At 34.6% G+C, this 18,657-nt stretch overlaps 1 protein-coding gene across 3 annotated transcripts in view; it reads left to right on the top strand.

Moving 5' to 3' along the window:
* LOC137237185 (uridine phosphorylase 1-like) overlaps positions 1 to 17,476 on the top strand; it is a 112,548-nt gene extending 95,072 nt beyond the window's left edge. For all 3 annotated transcript variants that reach the window (XM_067760519.1, XM_067760520.1, XM_067760518.1), the window contains 5 exons: positions 12,143 to 12,266; positions 12,427 to 12,774; positions 12,850 to 12,988; positions 13,057 to 13,250; positions 13,970 to 17,476. In XM_067760519.1, the coding sequence (XP_067616620.1) occupies positions 12,143 to 12,266; positions 12,427 to 12,774; positions 12,850 to 12,988; positions 13,057 to 13,250; positions 13,970 to 14,146 (982 nt within the window). In that variant the 3' untranslated portion in view covers positions 14,147 to 17,476. The remainder of the gene's footprint in view (positions 1 to 12,142; positions 12,267 to 12,426; positions 12,775 to 12,849; positions 12,989 to 13,056; positions 13,251 to 13,969) is intronic.
* The last annotated feature ends 1,181 nt before the right edge of the window (positions 17,477 to 18,657 follow it).

The raw sequence follows: 18,657 nt of genomic DNA, 5'->3' as shown, positions 1-18,657 counted from the left end.
TATATAACTTTTCTATTAGTGTTTTGTTTTAATAACTTGGATAATTGGATGTTGCAAAGTCCGTGTTAAGCTGACATCGAAAGCGCCTGTTTTTTTAAATAACTTTTGAACAGTTAGAAAGAGTTAAATTCCGCAATTAGTTTCTTATAACTGGCAGTGATGCGCATCCGCTGACACCACTTTCGACCATATCCGACCAATTTTCGGCATGAACCATAAATGGCCTAAACAGTCTTAAACGAGTAGAAAATATAGTAACGCGCCGGACGCCGCCGCCGCCGCCGCCGCGCCGATATTTTTGAGTGCGAAAACGACCCTAATCGGCGGCGGCGGCGGCGTTTATCGGCGGCGTATATCTCTAGCACTTACCACCGTCTTTAGCGCATGAATTCACTTGGGACTGAAAATCGATTTCGACAAAAATATGTCCGATCTTGACGATTTTTTCAGACAACCATCTATGCCCAATACGTAAGCTTGTGGTGAAATTTGATGTTGCTAGCTGTTAAGATGAGGCAGAAATGGCGAAAACCCTCTTATTGAACAATCGGTTGTATGGGAGGTATATGCTATAGTGGTCCGATCCGGTCGATTCAAACAAATGTCAAATCCCCATCAAAGTATGCCTGCTTACAAAATTTCATCAAGATATCTCAAAAAAACAAACGGACAGACGGACGGACGGGCAGACGGACATAGTTAAATCAATTCAGCTCATCCCCTGATCATTTTGGTATACTTATTGGTGGGTCTAACGGAAACATATACATAAAAATGATTTGGAGCCTTGAAAATGAAACAAATCGGTTCCGAACAAAACAAGTCCCAAAAACCAAAAAAAAAAAATTTTTTAAACTGGTAATGCCACTGTTTTTATCGCATAATTTTAAGTGGGATAGGAACTATGACACAAATTCGTTTTCATTGGCAACACTTTTGCACGTTTCTGAAGAAACCCTTAAAAAATGGCGAAAAAATAAATTTTTTCATCAAAACACTCCTCAAAACCCATAAAATATATATATTTTTTTTTTTCAAAAAACTGTTATCGCCAAAGTTTTTATCGGACAATTTTGAGTCGGACAGGTTATACATGAAAATTTTAAAATCAAATGAAAATTGTTTAAGTAGGTCATGAAAAAAATCTTAAAAATCAAAGAAAAAAAGTGAAAAAACCCAAATTTTGCAGGCTCGAAAGTTACTTTTTTTGGGTATGCTTAGTGGAACTTTTTTTCCTGAGCCCAAAACCTATCGAAAAATCGATGGCGCGATATAGGTTAATAAATCGATACATACATATATGGGGTAGAATTTGGCAAGTGTTCTATATCTCCGATGCTTTCGTTCCATATTGGAAAGCTAAAAGAGTAAGCTTTCCATTCATTTTATAAAACATATTAAAACTGGATTCTTCGCCACAAATAAAAAAATATTCGATGATACTTTATTTTTTTGCCATCAGATCGCTATTTAAAATGAACGATATCGGACTATAACCACGCCCACTTTTTCGATATCGAAAATTTCGAAAAACCGAAAAAGTGCAATAATTCATCACCAAAGACAGATAAAGCGATGAAACTTGGTAGGTGCATTGAACCTATGACGCAGAATAGAAAATTAGTAAAATTTTGGACAATGGGCCTGGCACCGCCCACTTTTAAAAGAAGGTAATTTAAAACTTTTGCAAGTTGTAATTTGGCAGTCGTTGAAGATATTATGATGAAATTTGGCAGAAACGTTACTCCTATTACTATATATACGCTTAATAAAAATTAGCAAAATCGGAAAAGGACCACGCCCCTTTAAAAAAAAATTTTTTTTAAAGTAAAATTTTAACAAAGAATTTAATATCTTTACAGTATATAAGTAAATTATGTCAACATTCAACTCCAGTAACGATATGGTGCAACAAAATACAAAAATAAAAGAAAATTTCAAAATGGGCGTGGCTCCACCCTTTTTCATTTAATTTGTCTAGGATACTTTTAATGCCATAAGTCGAACAAAAATTTACCAATCCTTTTGAAATTTGGTAGTGGCATAGATTTTATGATGCTAGCTGTTTTCTGTGAAAATGGGCAAAATCGGTTTGAAGCCACGCCCAGTTTTTATACACAGTCGTCCGTCTGTCCTTCCGCTCGGCCGCTAACACGATAACCTGAGGAAAAATCGATATGTCTTTAATAAACTTAGTTCACGTACTTATCTGAACTCACTTTATATTGGTATTCACTTGGGGATTCGATATCGAAAATTTAGAAAAATTAAAAAAATTCCATAATTCTATACCAAATACGAAAAAAGGGATGAAACATGGTAATTGGATTGGTTTATTGACGCGAAATATAACTTCAGAAAAAACTCTGTAAAATGGTTGTGACACCTACCATATTAAGTAGAAGAAAATGAAAAAGTTCTGCAGTGCGAAATAAAAAACCCTTGAAATCTTGGCAGGTATTACATACATAAATAAATTAGCGGTATCCAACAGATGATGTCCTGGGTCACCCTGGTCCACATTTTGGTCGATATCTGGAAAACGCCTTCACATATACAACTACCACCACTTCCTTTTAAAACTCTCATTAATACCTTTAATTTGATACTAATATCGTACAAACAGGTTCTAGAGTCACCCCTGGTCCACCTTTATGGCGATATATCCAAAAGGCGTCCACCTATAGAACTAAGCCCTACGCTCTTTTAAAATACTCATTAACACCTTTCTTTTGATACCCATATCGTACAAACAAAGTCTAGAGTCACCCCTGGTCCACCTTTATTGCGATACCTCGAAAAGGCGTCCACCTATACAACTACCACCTCTCCCTTTTAAAACCCTCATTACTACGTTTAATTTGATACCCATATCGTACAAACACATTCTAGAGTCACCCCTGGTCTACTTTTGTGGCGAAACGGCGTCCACCTATAGAACTAAGGCCCACTCCCTTTTAAAATACTCATTAACACCTTTCGTTTGATACCCATATTGTACAAACGCATTCTAGAGTCACCCCTGGTCCACCTTTATGGCGATATCTCGTAAAGGCGACCACCTATACAACTACCACCACTCCCTTTTAAAACCCTCATTAATACCTTTAATTTGATACCCATATCGTACAAACAAATTCTAGGGTCACCCCTGGTCCACCTTTATGGCGATATCTCGAAACGGCGTCCACCTATGGAACTAAGGATCACTCCCTTTTAAAATACTCATTAACACTTTTCTTTTGATACCCATATTGTACAAACAAATTCTATGGTCACCCCTGGTCCACCTTTATGGAAATATCCCGAAACGGCGTCCACCTATGGAACTAAGGATTACTCCCTTTTAAAATACTCATAAACACCTTTCGTTTGATACCCATATTGTACAAACGTATTCTAGAGTCACGCCTGGTCCACCTTTATGGCGATATCTCGAAAAGGCGACCACCTATACAACTACCACCTCTCCCTTTTAAAACCCCCATTAATACCTTTAATTTGATACCCATATCGTACAAACAAATTCTAGAGTCAACCCTGATCCACCTTTATGGCGATATCCCTAAATGGCGTCCACCTATAGAACTATGGCCCACTCCCTCATAAAATACTCTTTAATACTTTTCATTTGATACACATGTCATACAAACACATTCAAGGGTTTCCCTCGGTTCATTTTCCTACATGGTTATTTTCCCTTATGTTGTCACCATCGCTCTCAACTGAGTATGTAATGTTCGGTTACACCCGAACTTAACCTTCCTTACTGTTTATGTATATGTTTCCGTTAGACCCACCAATAAGTATACCAAAATGATCAGGGGATGAGCTGAGTTGATTTAGCCATGTCCGTCTGTCCGTCTGTCCGTCCGTCTGTCCGTTTGTTTTTTTGAGATATCTTGATGAAATTTTGTAAGCAGGCATATTTTGATGGGGGATTTTGACATTTGTCTGAATCGACCGGATCGGACCACTATAGCATATACCTCCCATACAACCGATTGTTCAATAAGAGGGTTTTCGCCATTTCTGCCCCATTTCTGCCTCATTTTAACAGCTAGCAACATCAAATTTCACCACAAGCTTACGTATTGGGCATAGATGGTTGTCTGAAAAAAAGGTCAAGATCGGACATATTTTTGTCGAAATCGATTTTCAGTCACAAGTGAATTCATGCGCTAAAGACGGTGGTAAGTGCTAGAGATATACGCCGCCGCCGCCGCCGATTAGGGTCGTTTTTCGCACTCAAAAATATCGACGCGGCGGCGGCGGCGTCCGGCGCGTTACTATATTTTCTACTCGTTTAAGACTGTTTAGGACATTTATTGTTCATGCCGAAAATTGGTCGGATATGGTCGAAAGTGGTGTCAGCGGATGCGCATCACTGCCAGTTATAAGAAACTAATTGCGAAATTTAACTCTTTCTAACTGTTCAAAAGTTATTTAAAAAAAAAAAAGGCGCTTTCGATGTCAGCTTAACACGGACTTTGCAACATCCAATTAACCAAGTTATTAAAACAAAACACTAATAGAAAAGTTATATATTTAATAAATTTATATGCTCACTTTGCATATTTTTTTCAAAAAATTAATAATGAATAATGAATTCAAATAAAATGACCCAAGGCGAACATTTTTTCAAATTGTCCTCAAGTTGTTAAAAAAGCAAATTAACCAAAAAAGTTGCCGATTTAAAAAAAAATTTATATTGCGATTGGCTGAAAGAATAAGCGAAATTAGTGACGCAAAATCTTTTAGTAGGTTCTAGGGGCATACACACTCCTTTGAAATGATTCTTACCTCATACTTAAGTTCAGGATATATGTACGTATAAGGGTTTGAAAAATCACTTGGGCTTACATTCAAACATCTGTTGTCTATTTGCGAAACTATACAATAGGGTCTGAAATGTTAATTTTGATTTTCACACTTAATCCTTCAACGCCCAAGTCTCCCGGTTTGAGATTTCCTAAAGTTGGCGGCCCTATCCAAAACTAGTCCCTTGGAGTGAATCACATTGATTATAGCCTATCAACCAAGTTTAAATATCACTTACACGTTACGGCTCCTTTTACAAATGTGAATATGTAGGCACATATATTTACCAGGTGAGGCTTTGTCCTTCGCAAGAACATTCAAAGTGGTGTAGGAAAATCTTTCCCAAGACAGTCGAACTAAGGACCGTGTGTTCTACTACCCTAACGTAGTGGACAGTCGAACTAGTCTGAAAACTGAAGCTACGCGGTCATCCATAATGAGCTGTTATATCATAAGGCCGGAAAACAGAAGTTAACATCTTTCAACTTAAAATCGGTCGACTTTAATTCTAAAAAATCGTTTTGATTTAACGAAGACTATTGAAATCAATGTTGTGAACACAAACGTCTACAAACTTTGGTCTACATTTTAAACATTTTATCCAGGGTCCTTGTAAAATTTTAATTATGTAGATGCGCCGAAGATTATACGATTTTCACCCATTACGCAGTGACATCCACTTAGACTGCTTATGATTTCGAGGGCGGCATCTTTGGCTGAATAGTCACTCCCTAACGTTTCAAGGTGTTTCTCTGGTGTAGCTCGGCAGCATAGCGCGACAAAAGCATCCATTGGAAAGTCTTTGGAGCTACACCTAAAGCTTCTAGGAAAGTGACGTCAACGAAGGTATGAGTTCGAAGTCGCAGTCCTATAGCTTCTCTGCTGGTATATGGTGTGAGGGTCAGGAGGCGTGGTAGAGACTGGTGGTCAGGATTGCTACTGTTCGCACATCGGGAATAGCTCTTAAAAACAGCCGAAACAACTGGAGGCGCCCTGTACCACGAGAGTCATGAGCATTATAAGACCATTAATAGCAACCGTAAGTCGCCTTTGTGCGTGGTCGCCAAGGAGCCACAAATGATTTAAAGGAATTGTGTTCGCGACGATTATTAGGACAAAAGTGTGACTATTTTATGTATCTCTATTTCTTTTCAGCAGACGCAGCAGTACCAATTCCAAAGACCGGGGTTAGGTTCGAAGCCTCTCTGGAGTAAGTGAACGAGGAACAATCCCTCAGCAGGGAGCTACTCCTGAAAATTTTTGAACGGTCTGCGAGATCTTGAGGCAAAAACCCCGGATCTTTCCGAAATGGCCAACACGTTGATTTCCTTAAATACATACAAACAAAACCTTTCCTAAATATTATTTTTTTAAATAGAAAAATCAAGCTTTTTAAAGTAAGAACACCGGCGTAGGCCGGCGCGCCGCCGGTATATAATAGAGCCTACTCCGCCGCCACCGATAAGGTGATCGGCGTAAACCTCTAGTAAGTGCAGTTTTAAAAAAAAATTTTTTTGTCCGATCTTGACGATTTTTTCAGACAACCATCTATGCCCAATACGTAAGCTTCTGGTAAAATTTGATGTTGCTAGCTGTTAAAACGAGGCAGAAATGTCGAAAACCCTCTTATTGAACAATCGGTTGTATAGGAGGTATATGCTATAGTGGTCCGATCTGGTCTGTTCCGACAAATGTCAAATCCCGCATCAAAATATGCCTGCTTACCAAATTTCATCAATATATCTCAAAAATTGAGGGACTAGTTTGCGTTCAAACAAACGGACAGATGGACGAACAGACGGACATGGCTAAATCAACTCAGCTCGTCCCCTGATCATTTTAGTATACTTATTGGTGGGTCTAACGGAAACATATACGTAAAAAATGATTTGGAGCCTTGAAAATGAAAAAAATTGATTTCGACCAAAACAAGTCCAAAAAAAATATAATAATTTTTTTTTTAAAACTGGTAATTCCAACGTTTTTATCGCATAATTTTAAGTGGGATAGGAACTATGAGACAAATTCGTTTTCATCGGCAACACTTTTGCACGTTTCTGAAGAAACCCTTAAAAAAAATAAATTTTTTCACAAAAATACTCCTCAAAACCGAAAAAATATTTTTTTTCTTTCAAAAAACTGTTATCGCCAAAGTTTTTAGCGGACAATTTGAGTCGGACAGGGTATACATGAAAATTTTAAAATCAAGTGAAAATTTTTTAAGCAGGTGATGAAAAAAAACTTTAAAAATCAAAGAAAAAAAAAGTCAAAAAACTCAAATTTTGCAGGCTCGAAAATTATTGTTTTGGGTATGCTTAGTGGAAATTTTTTTTCCTCAGCCCAAAACCTATCGAAAAATCGATGGCGCGATATGGGTTAACTTTCGTCCATGCAAATCAACCCAGCTTAATGTATATACTATGTATAGTTTTGCATATCCAAATTTAGTATCAGCGATATACCGTCATTTGTAAAATGATTAAACTTTTATGAAACTTCGGTAGTATTTGATTAATAAATATGAATCAATTAAATAAGGATACAGTCTTTGTTATGACTAAGTAATAACGAAATGTAAATATCAAAACCACTAAGAAAAACAAAATTTCTTGCAATTTTTCAGATAAATACTTATGTATGAACAAAAGATAATATCTATTAGATCTATGGCAAAAACTAAAAACGAATTAATAAAACGCTGACAATATGGTTTATTAATCAAAAACTATTAGATATCCAGCATTGTTAATTTTTCAATCGTTACAGTCCATGTCTGGATTTACTTAAGTGTCACCTGGGTATGGAATTTGAGTGAAGCTACTCAGGCGCCGTATCGTGTTATACGATCCGTGATCGAAATCAGTTTTCAATCGCAATAGCTCTGAAATGGTTAACTGCATTAGGTAAATATATGGTTACCAGTACTTATTAGATCCAAAACATGCTATCATTTTTACGAATCTTTTCACAGTCTCATATTTATCATTTGAGTGAAAATGCTTTTCGATGCGTGATCGTAAATCCCAGAGTTGCTTAACCCCTTTACACTTGTAGCGCCTTATTTTTGTTTTGCCCTGAAGAATAGACACAGATAAAAATTCACACATTGAATATAAAAAAAATTTCATAACATTCCATGTGCCCTCACATATAAATTCGATTCATATGGAAGTGTCTGAACTTATATGAAAGTGAAAAGAAAAAGCACTTCCATTTGAAGCCAAGGCGCTTCAGTATGATATTCAAATTTACACTAACAAATTGACAACAAAATATTCTTCAAAAATATTGTAGCACTGAGAAAAGTTTTAAATCAAAATTTATTCATTAAGGGGACTACCAAAATTCTTTAAACTTTTAAAATAAGTTTTCTTTTTCTTTTCAATTTAAAAAAGTTTCAGTGTACATATAATTTTGTACATACAAAAATTTCAAAAATGTTGGAAAATGTTATTATTCACTTGAGACTTAAGCTTAAAAGTTATGGCCATGTTTGAGATGGGTTTGGAGTATACAATTTTTCAATTTGAGGGACAAAAATTATATACCTTCGAAACCCCTTACCCAACTGTTTCAGATACATTATGGAACTATTCCTCAAGGCCGTAGAATGAAAGTAACATAGTTTTATAATGCTATAAAATAGCTAAGAGTTAATTTAAAAAAGTTTTAAAAAATTTATGAGTTTAACCACTCATGTTTTAATCACTCATGGACCTAAGTATATTGTAAATAAAATAGACTTTTTAAATCTACTGTATTCTGTTTGCCTAAAGTATTGAATTCATACATATGTAACTCCCTCAAAATTCGCCAAATTTTTACAATTTATTTAGGCTGGATCTGAGTTTGTCTAAGCTGCTACCTAAAACGGGAAAAAACTTAAATCACTCGAAAATGTCGGTAAAGCGGTTCAAATGAAAAAAATAATAATATTTTTTTCTCCATACTTTCCAATCTAAATTCAAAAATGTAAATTATGAAAATCAAAAATCCACTTTTTCGTTCATTTTAAAAAACACAAATTAAATTAACCTTTGGACAAATAAAATGCGGATCAATGGATTGTGTATTCGATAGTGTGTTGACTTCTCAGGTTTTCTTATCAGTAATAGTGGGCTCAGACGACTACGCTCCAAGCAAAACTCATGTGGGGCACACTACACACTAGACCTAAAGGACCAAAATATGTTAATGATTATATTTTCATATAGAAAAGCTTGTACTCAAAGTATAGACTTCTAAGATTTATTCACAAAAAAACTGGTTAAAATATCTTTACCCGTTCAGAATTTACGACCAATAGAATAAACGATAATTTCAGTTTAAATTCGCAATTTTTTGCAAAATATGCAACTTTTTTTAAAATAAACTGTAGGAAAAAGTATAGTATTTGATCCTTTATGAAACAAGGCAACTGTTTTAGTTATCCACTTTATACATTTTGTCCCATAATATCTAGCTCAACAGAGTTTTTTTTGTCAAGAGAACTAATTTCTTAAGATCTTCCGTACCGTAGGAAAAATGATAGTATTTGATCCTTTATGAAACAAGGCAACTGTTTTAGTTATCCACTTTATACATTTTGTCCCATAATATCTAGCTCAACAGAGTTTTTTTGTCAAGAGAACTAATTTCTTAAGATCGTCAACAGAAAAGCAAGTGTTAGTCTCAAACTAGCAATATTCCTTAAAAGGACAGATTCTGAATCAATTTAACGGATTTTATTGTTAAAAGTACTGAATTCGAATAACTGCCAATAGTATGAAAAATAGTCGGCTTATCTCAAAGAAACGGAAATCTGTGTCAAATTAACAGCATCACTGTTATTCTAATGTTGTCGAAAACCTATTATTTTAAGAGTTTTTATTGTGATGGATAAATTATGACAAATTTTTTTCAATTGGATCAGTGTTAGTATATAAAATTTTTAAAATTATAAACTTGTAATAAGCATTTTAAAACATTCCTCATATGAATATTTTTGCATTCTTTTAACAAATTTGAAAAAATTGGAGGCCCTAATAACTACTAATACCTTGGGCGAAAAATTATGAATTTGAACCTGGCTACGGTCAATTAACGTTATTGAGCGTCTAATAGGTATTAATTAAGCAAGGGTTTGTCTTAGCCAAGCATCTAATTAAAATAAAAACGTTGTAGTAAATGCTCTGCATATACACTTTGCAACCTATTTATGCATACATACTATAAACATTTTACAACTAAAGTGCGTTTTTAAATCGAGCAAAAAATAATCAAGAAAGTAACAGCTGGAACCTTAAACTATTGCCGGTGTTTCCGCAAATTTATGTCGAACGTGATTCTTCGGCAAAATCTGTTTTTTGCCATAGACCGAATAAGCTGTGAAAGTTTACTTGAAAATATTTTGTTTAATATATTTAAGTAAAAATAAATATTAGCATACATATATAAGAAAATATCGAATTACTTGATTTAGGAACACGCTCGGTCCCTAAACACACTTATCTTGCTAATTGATAATGACAGATAACAGTTGTTTAATGACAAGAGAACAAAAAAACATATTTATAAATAAAGGAAACTAACAATAATCAAAAAAAAACAAAAATATGTATAATCAAAATCAGCTGATTAGAGCTGATTAGTTTGAACTTAAACCTTGATTCCGCTTTAATGAGTATTGATTGCGCAATATAAACGTAAATGATAATGAACTTACAAATAAAATATCTATAATATCCCAATAAACATTTGGGCTTGGGGCACATTAAAACTTAAGTTGATAACTAGCCAACTTCTCAAATCTCAAACGTGGTTTCGCAATACTGGCTTAACTTGGATTATTATAGATTTCTCAACCAAAATGTGTAATTTTTTATATGGATAAATATGCTGCTAATCAAGTTGAAAAAAGATAGCAATTTTTTCATGAAAATAAAAAAAAAGTTGTATGCATTATTTTTAATGTATAACGCTTCATCAATGCTGCCAATCACTTGTTTATTTCTTCAGAATAAACAGCTGTTGCCACCTCAACTCCATCTTTGAGCCCTAACAAGTAGCGCAACTCCCGGCTGATCGTTGAAAATTAGCACAAACATTATTCAACTACATGTTACAAAATTCGTTTAAAATTTTCAAGTTAAATGTTACACAGACATAAACTTTGCCTATTTTGAAACATATAGCATTTATAACACCTTATTTGCAATAATAAAGAGTTATTTTTACATCTATCTGTAATATTGATTCAAGTATTGAAGGTATTTTGATGCAATGAAACTCTGGTCTTCGTGCTGTTCTTCATTCCACCACATTCGACTGCCATCATCTACTGCCTACCAACCTCAATTCGCTAATAACCTCAATTTAAGCTGCCAAACTATATAGTAAGAATGAACTCGATATCCAATGTAGAATATCAACTGGAGTAATGAGGGTAAAGGGTAAATTTTTCGACCAAAACCCAAAAAATATATATTTTTTTTTCAAAAAACTGTTGTAAAAACATTGTCGATAATCATCATTAAATTTATCAGAAATGAATTAAAATGTTACCAAATAACTAGAAAGGATTATTTGAAATAATATGTGGCTGTTAAAAGAGAAAATTCTATTTCCACGTTACAATAAAACAGTATAAATAGTAAATATTCTGTGTTAATTTTATTTTCAGCTCTTAGTCCAAAAATCATTTAGATGATGTTGCAAAAATTTTTTTTGATGTAATCCATTAATAATGATTCATGAATGAGTCGTCGTTAATTCAAATGAATCAAATGCATGAGTAGATTTTTTTTGGGGCCCGTAAATTGTTTAGTAACATCAAAATTTTAGAAATAAGGTTTTTCAATTAGAAGAAAATTTTTCTAAGCGGGGTCGCCCCTCGGCAGTGTTTGGCAAGCGCTCCGGGTGTATTTCTACCATGAAAAGCTCTCAGTGAAAACTCATCTGCCTTGCAGATGCCGTTCGGGGTCGGCATAAAACATGTAGGTCCCGTTCGGCCAATTTCTAGGGAAAATCAAGAGGAGCACGACGCAAATTGGAAGAGAAGCTCGGCCTTAGATCTCTTCGGAGGTTATCGCGCCTTACATTTATTTTTTATTTTTTATTATTCGTTATATAGCAACCATTTTTGAATTTAAGTTTTTTAAACTATGAGGATATTCAGACGCGGATCGTTGTCATCCCTCATTATTTCTAAACAAACGGATGCCGAGTTGATTTTGAATAAAAATTAAAAATCTTTACGATAGTAACGATTTGCAACCTCAATCCTCCAAAAATTTTATATTAATTTAATAATTTGCTGTATTTTTTCTTTTTATACCAACAGATATTCCGATGGTACGGTCAAACTGCGAAATTCCAATATCGAATTAATGGATCAAGATATACTCTATCATCTCGCTTTGGGCAGTGGTAGTCATGATTTACAAGAGATGTTCGGTGATGTTAAAGTAAGTGACTTAGTAAAAAATTCTCTCAAATAAAGTCTAAAACTATATTCAAACTATAGTATAAATTACTTAGTTACATATTACAGTGCATTCATATTACAAATTTAAAAAAAATAGTCTTTCGAACCATTCAATTTATTTCTTTTATTTCAAATTGCAGTTCGTTTGCATGGGCGGAACACCAAAGCGCATGGAAAACTTTGCACATTTCATAATGTCAGAAATAGGTTACAAATTACCCGCCGGTACAAAATTAGAAGATATCAGCGCCTATTCATATCGATACTCAATGTACAAAGTAGGTCCGGTGCTTTGTGTTAGTCACGGCATGGGAACACCCTCTGTTAGCATATTGCTACATGAATTAATCAAACTCATGTACCATTCCAAGTGTCAAGATCCAATATTTATACGTATTGGCACATGTGGTGGTATAGGAGTTGAAGGGGGTACAGTTATCATCACCGATGAAGCGCTCGACAGTCATATGCGTAATGCACATGAATTTGTAAGTAATGTAAACTAAATCTAATATCATGTACATAAATCATTGGACTAACAATTTATCTATCTCTATGATTAGACAATTTTGGGTAAAACTGTATTACGACCTGCCAAATTAGACAAAAAATTGGCGCGCGAGTTGAAGGCATTGCACAGTGAGGATGATCCTTATGATGTGATCATCGGTAAAACACTTTGTACAAATGACTTCTATGAAGGTATTTTAAAAAACCTGAATCGTATTAAAATGTGTGTATTGCGTTAAACTTGTTTTGTGTATTTAAAGGTCAAGGTCGTTTGGATGGTGCATTCTGCGAATTTACCGAAGCTGATAAAATGGAATATTTAGAAATGTTAAGCAGTAAAGGCGTTGTCAATATTGAAATGGAGAGTACAATATTTGCTGCGCTTACATATCATGCTGGCATCAAAGCGGCGGTGGTATGCGTTGCGCTTTTAAATCGTTTGAATGGCGATCAGGTGAGTTGTAAGGGGAATTTACAATTTTTTGTACCGGCTCAAGCAGTTTGGAGTCAATGAAATAGGCAGTTATAAAAATATTCGACCAAAATTGTTATATGGACTCCCTGTTTCCCAAAGAGATTTCTCCACAATGGATACCTCGAAATTCTGTAAGGTTTTGAGCGAAGGGGCCATTGCATCATGTTGTTGTTGTTGTAGCGATAACGACACTCCCCGAAGGCCCTGGGCCCCTTGAATCAATTTGGTATTTTAGTAGCCTCTTATGACAAGCATACCTGCCGCGGGTATATTCTAAGCCCCCTAACCCGCTGGAGTTTTGTAGTTGCAATACGGGATTTCCAATGAATTTGTTTATTACTTTTATATGCCTGTGTAGCCTCTTTCTCTATTAGGATAGGTGAGATAGGTATTTCCACTACGGCACTAAGTGCATCAGCAGAGGAGGTTCCCATCGCATCTGTTATGCCATTACAATGCAGTTTGCCTAACTTTGTTTTTGCTGTTCTTTGCGCGTGCTTCGGCTACCAAACTTAAGAAATATAGGTGACTCTTGGCTTCACAGCGGTATTAAATATTCAATATACCAATTCGGGAGATAACCGTGTTTTGCCATACATTCACTAATCTATTAAATTCTCTTGATAAAAAATTATTTTCCGCAACTCTAACTGCAAATCTGACACTAAACTTTTTTTTCAATTTGTTATTTTTTTCAGGTTAACGCACCCAAAGAAGTTATGAATGAATGGCAAAATCGACCGCAAACGCTCATATCGCGTTATATTTGTAGGACGCTGGCACAGAAAGGGCAATTAAAATCATTCGCTCGCGGTTCAATCAAATCTCCTAGGCGTTTCAAATTGGTACAACAGGAATCTCAGGCGACAGAATAAATGCAGCAGCAGCAATCGTTTCATTTTATAGATAGTAACATACATATATAATATATATATTATATATGTATATTGAAACTAGTTTATATAAACATACATATTGACGAAGATTATGTGCATTTGATATTGAGGAAGTCTAGAATTCTATATACATAATTTTACTTTCCAATCAAAGTGGCTACACGAAATTTAGAAAAACACATTGGATATACAAAGATACATATGTACCAATACATCGTATTCATTTGAATATATATTAAATATATTTATATTATAGAAAAATAAGTAATTTGCATATATGTATATGTACATATGCTTATATATAAATATCAAAGTTAGCAAATATGTTTTAAGAATGCAGATATTCTTAAATGTTGCTCCATACAAGACATTCCAAACAAAAAAGTGTTAAAAGAACAAACAGATTGATTGTTAAATGACGTCAAATAAATATTCAAGTTGCTGAAAAGTTAAGCATACATACATACATATATACTTATGTATGCGTGTGTATTGTAAATGTATGCATTATTATGCGAAAAAGCCCCCAATAATTGACATTTAACGAAATGTAAGCAAGTTAAGAATTTTTTATAGATTTTTTTCAAGTTATTTAGTTTTTAGTAGTTGAAAATAACGATAAATTAACAAATGTGACAGATCAACGAAATTTTTTTTGTAATTGATGAATTTTGTATTTGATTGAAGCAGAGATTCTATTGGGTTGGTTGCCGTCAGTCGGTCACCGAGGGGATTGCCAACTGCGAGGTATGCAACAGAGCGAAAGGGCCCAAAACACGAAGTCATGGCCAGATGAAGCAATATAACTCAGGTGCACCATTTGAAAGGATCGCCATGGATGTCGCAGGTCCATTTCCTACTAGCAACCACGGAAACAAATACGTACTGGTGGTTATGGATTATTTCAGTAAATGGCCAGATATATACCCAATCCCAAACCAAGAAGCAGAAACAGTAGCAGAAGTGGTTACAAACGAATGGGTTGCAAGGTATGGTGTACCAATGGAGTTACATTCTGACCAAGGCAGGAATTTTGAATCAGCTGTGTTCCAAGAAATGTGCAAAAGTTGGGCATTCGGAAAACACGGACAACTGCATTGCATCCTCAGTCCGATGGTATAGTGGAACGTTTCAATAGAACGTTGGAGGAGCATTTAAGGAAAGTAGTAGACAAGTACCATAAGGACTGGGATACACACATATCATTATTCTTGATGGCCTACCGATCGGCAGTACATGGGACAACGGGCCAAACTCCCGCAAAGGTAATTTTTGGCAATGACCTTCGACTGCCAGCGATTTGAAGTATGGGATAGATGCCGATGCGGAGAGGAATGTCAAGAAATCCACTGGTGTCTTGGAAGATGAGCTGAGAGAGTTACACGATCTGGTAAGGCAACGAGCAAAGATTATGAGTGACAAGATGAAAACGAGGTACGATAAAGCAATTAATTCGGAAGGGTTTCTGAAATGAGATTTGGTACTGCTATACAACCCACAACGGAAAAAAGGTTTGTCCCAGAAATTGCAGTGTAACTGGGAAGGCCCATACAAAGTTGTAAAACGGATCACGATGTAGTGTACCGCATACAAACCATTGGCAAACCACGAACCAAAATGAAAGTGGTTCATTTGGAGAGGCTAGCAGCGTTTAGATCGAGAGATTTGTCTGATCGGGACGATCAGACTTAGGTGGAGAGCAGTGTTATGAATATTAGCAAAACTAAAGGGTGCTGCTATGTCTAAGCCGATGCTAAACAGTGATATAATGCACATCCATAGATCAATCATTATGTATCTACATACATAAAAGAAACAATAATTGCGTCTACACATATGTACCATGTACGTATACGAGCAGCGGAGAATCAATGCACAAACACATGCATATATCTGAGATACTCCTGAAAGTATGCAATGAGAGAAGCTATAAAATCGTGCGATTGTAGTTACAGCTGAGAAATTTGATAGCTGATGGCAACTAGTAGATTCTGGAAATGGAAACGCCTAGAAGATGCGAACGTTGAAATCAGAGAGTATAAAAGGCAGCAAATGTAGAGGCGCTGGAATTCAGTTTGAGTTAAGCACTCAATCAGTTATTGATTAAGCACGCGATCTGGCGGCCAATAGTAGAGTTTAATTTGAGTTATCAATCAGTTTGGTTATTAAGCCAGCGAGTAGCAAAGTATAAGTGTTATTGTGAAGTACTTTAATAAAGGCCATTTTTCCATTATTCAATATTGGAGTTATTTATTCAACAGTTTAGTGATACGAACCTAGCAAAAGGGCAAATAAGAGGATTTGCAGCAAATTCGTTACAGTATTATATTGTGAAAAATAGTAGCAGTCAAGTTTTCAGTTTTCAAATTTCCTTTATCTCTCTGCGGCGTCACTTCCCTGCAAGACACGAAAGTCGGATTCAGAATGCATTTGAATGAAATATATTAAAACTAATATACTCGAATTGAAGATGCACTATATACTAAACAAGAGAAAAAAAAGAACACTAGTGCTCAAATAGAACTGCAAATTCCATTCAAAAAATAAATAGATGCAGGCACTGTAATCCTCGGTATTTAAACGAATGTGTTCATGCAGGGTCTTTGCTCAAGAAAAAATTAGATGCAGTGTTAGTTTTCTTGAGAAAACGATACTACTGACAAACGAATTTTTTCTGTAGCATTAGCATTTCTTGAGTGTGTTTTTTTTTTTTTTTTTTTTTTGTATGGCATTTTTTATTCAAACTTATACCCAGTGATTTTTTAAGATTTATTATTATTATTTTTTCATTTACAGAGGCATTTAAAACAATAAAAAAATATATTTTGTTAGTTTAAAAAAAATATATATATAAATATTCTAAATATATAACACTAATAAGCTGCATTTTTCGTAAGCATGTAAAGAAATTTAATCAAACTCATGCACATAATTCTAAAAATAGTTATATTTATAATAAAATAATAAATAGCAAATTAAATGAACGAATTATTAAAAGAAAACAGCACATTCAAACTACAGAATAAAATAATTGAACAAGAAAAAAAATTAGGTTTTTAAGAAAGCTTAATGCTTTTTAATCTTACACATAATTGTCACTGTTATTAAAAAAGTGTATTTGTTAGTTGTAATATTTAATTGTGAATTTAAGCGTTGCTAAATTTTATTCAAAGAAATCTCTGTATCTATCGTTCATATTCCAAATAGTGAAGATTGGCACTGTTGTCCGTATATAAATGCTTAAATTTGTGTATCAAACACTGCTATAAAAATAAAGTAAACAATTCCAAAAATGGATAAACTAAAAAATTAAGAGATTGGCGCATAGTCATAGTCAAAATAAAATAGGTTTAAATTTACATGCAGCATTTTGACTTAATTTTCTATGAGCTATTAAAAAGCTCCAAGTAAATTTAAAACCTTTTTTATTTTGACATGACTATGCGCCATCGAATTTATTTTATGCTTGTAATCACCAGTGGAATGATTTTATGATTTAACAGGTATAGTACGTTTGTTTATAAATTATGACAAACTAGCTTTATCTAATAAAACATTTTGTAGCACCATGTAAAAGGAGCGAAGGGGGTTTTTTCTCCATAACTTATCTACTTGATTTCAATAAGTGATAGTTTATTATAGAAGAGTTTACTGAAGAAACAATTCGTTCAAAGAAGTCTTTAGCCTATCTGGCCACGTTCAGATTTTATCGACGTTTCCCTAAAAGCAGCACCGCTTACTTGAAACAAATTTCAGAAAAAATTAAGGATGAAGCAGGAAAAGAGTTAGATATCATTCGCATCTCAGTTGTTCTAGGAGTGGCAATATACTCTATTCGACAAGCACTTTCTCATAAGCATGGGTGGACATGATCTTAGCACCTGCTAAGCGGCCATGTACGTGTACGACGAGCAAAAAAAAATGACTACTTCGTCAAAATCAACGGCCAAACACATTTAGTTTGATTTCTACGTCCGTACAATAGGAAGTGTCGCACGCACTATTACCACACAGAACGGTCGAAAAATACGTACATATGAATGAAAAATTTTCAGGTTGGGTTGAAGTTATCATGGTGGAATAACCAGGTGAAGTAAGCCGTCAATTGTCTCGCTCTAAATTCTTTTTTGTTCTGTCATTCGGCCATTTGAAAATTTTCACCAATGTTGTCCCCGAAAAAGTGTTGTTTTTTTGCATTTTTCAGGAGTAAAATACGGTAGTTTTAGTATTTTTTGTTTCACATTTACCAGTAGGTTAATTCAGATGGAATTTAATTGCTTATCAGAGTTTAAGTTTTTATTTTTATTCGATGCCAAAGGTAATATATATATAGTGCGAGCACTGATCCTGTGTATGCCCTTTTGAATTTGCGTTAGGTTTCACTGATATAGTGAAAAAACCAGTTTCTCTATTTATTTTTATAACTATTTCTATTTTTCAAAGAGGGTAAAAATTTTACCCTCTCTGACCGTTGAAAATACATCGCAGCG

Source organism: Eurosta solidaginis, chromosome 1, assembly GCF_040869045.1.
Source record: "Eurosta solidaginis isolate ZX-2024a chromosome 1, ASM4086904v1, whole genome shotgun sequence".
NCBI lineage: Eukaryota > Metazoa > Arthropoda > Insecta > Diptera > Tephritidae > Eurosta > Eurosta solidaginis.
Note: the sequence above shows the minus strand (reverse complement) of the source record. Positions and strands in the feature narration are given on the sequence as shown.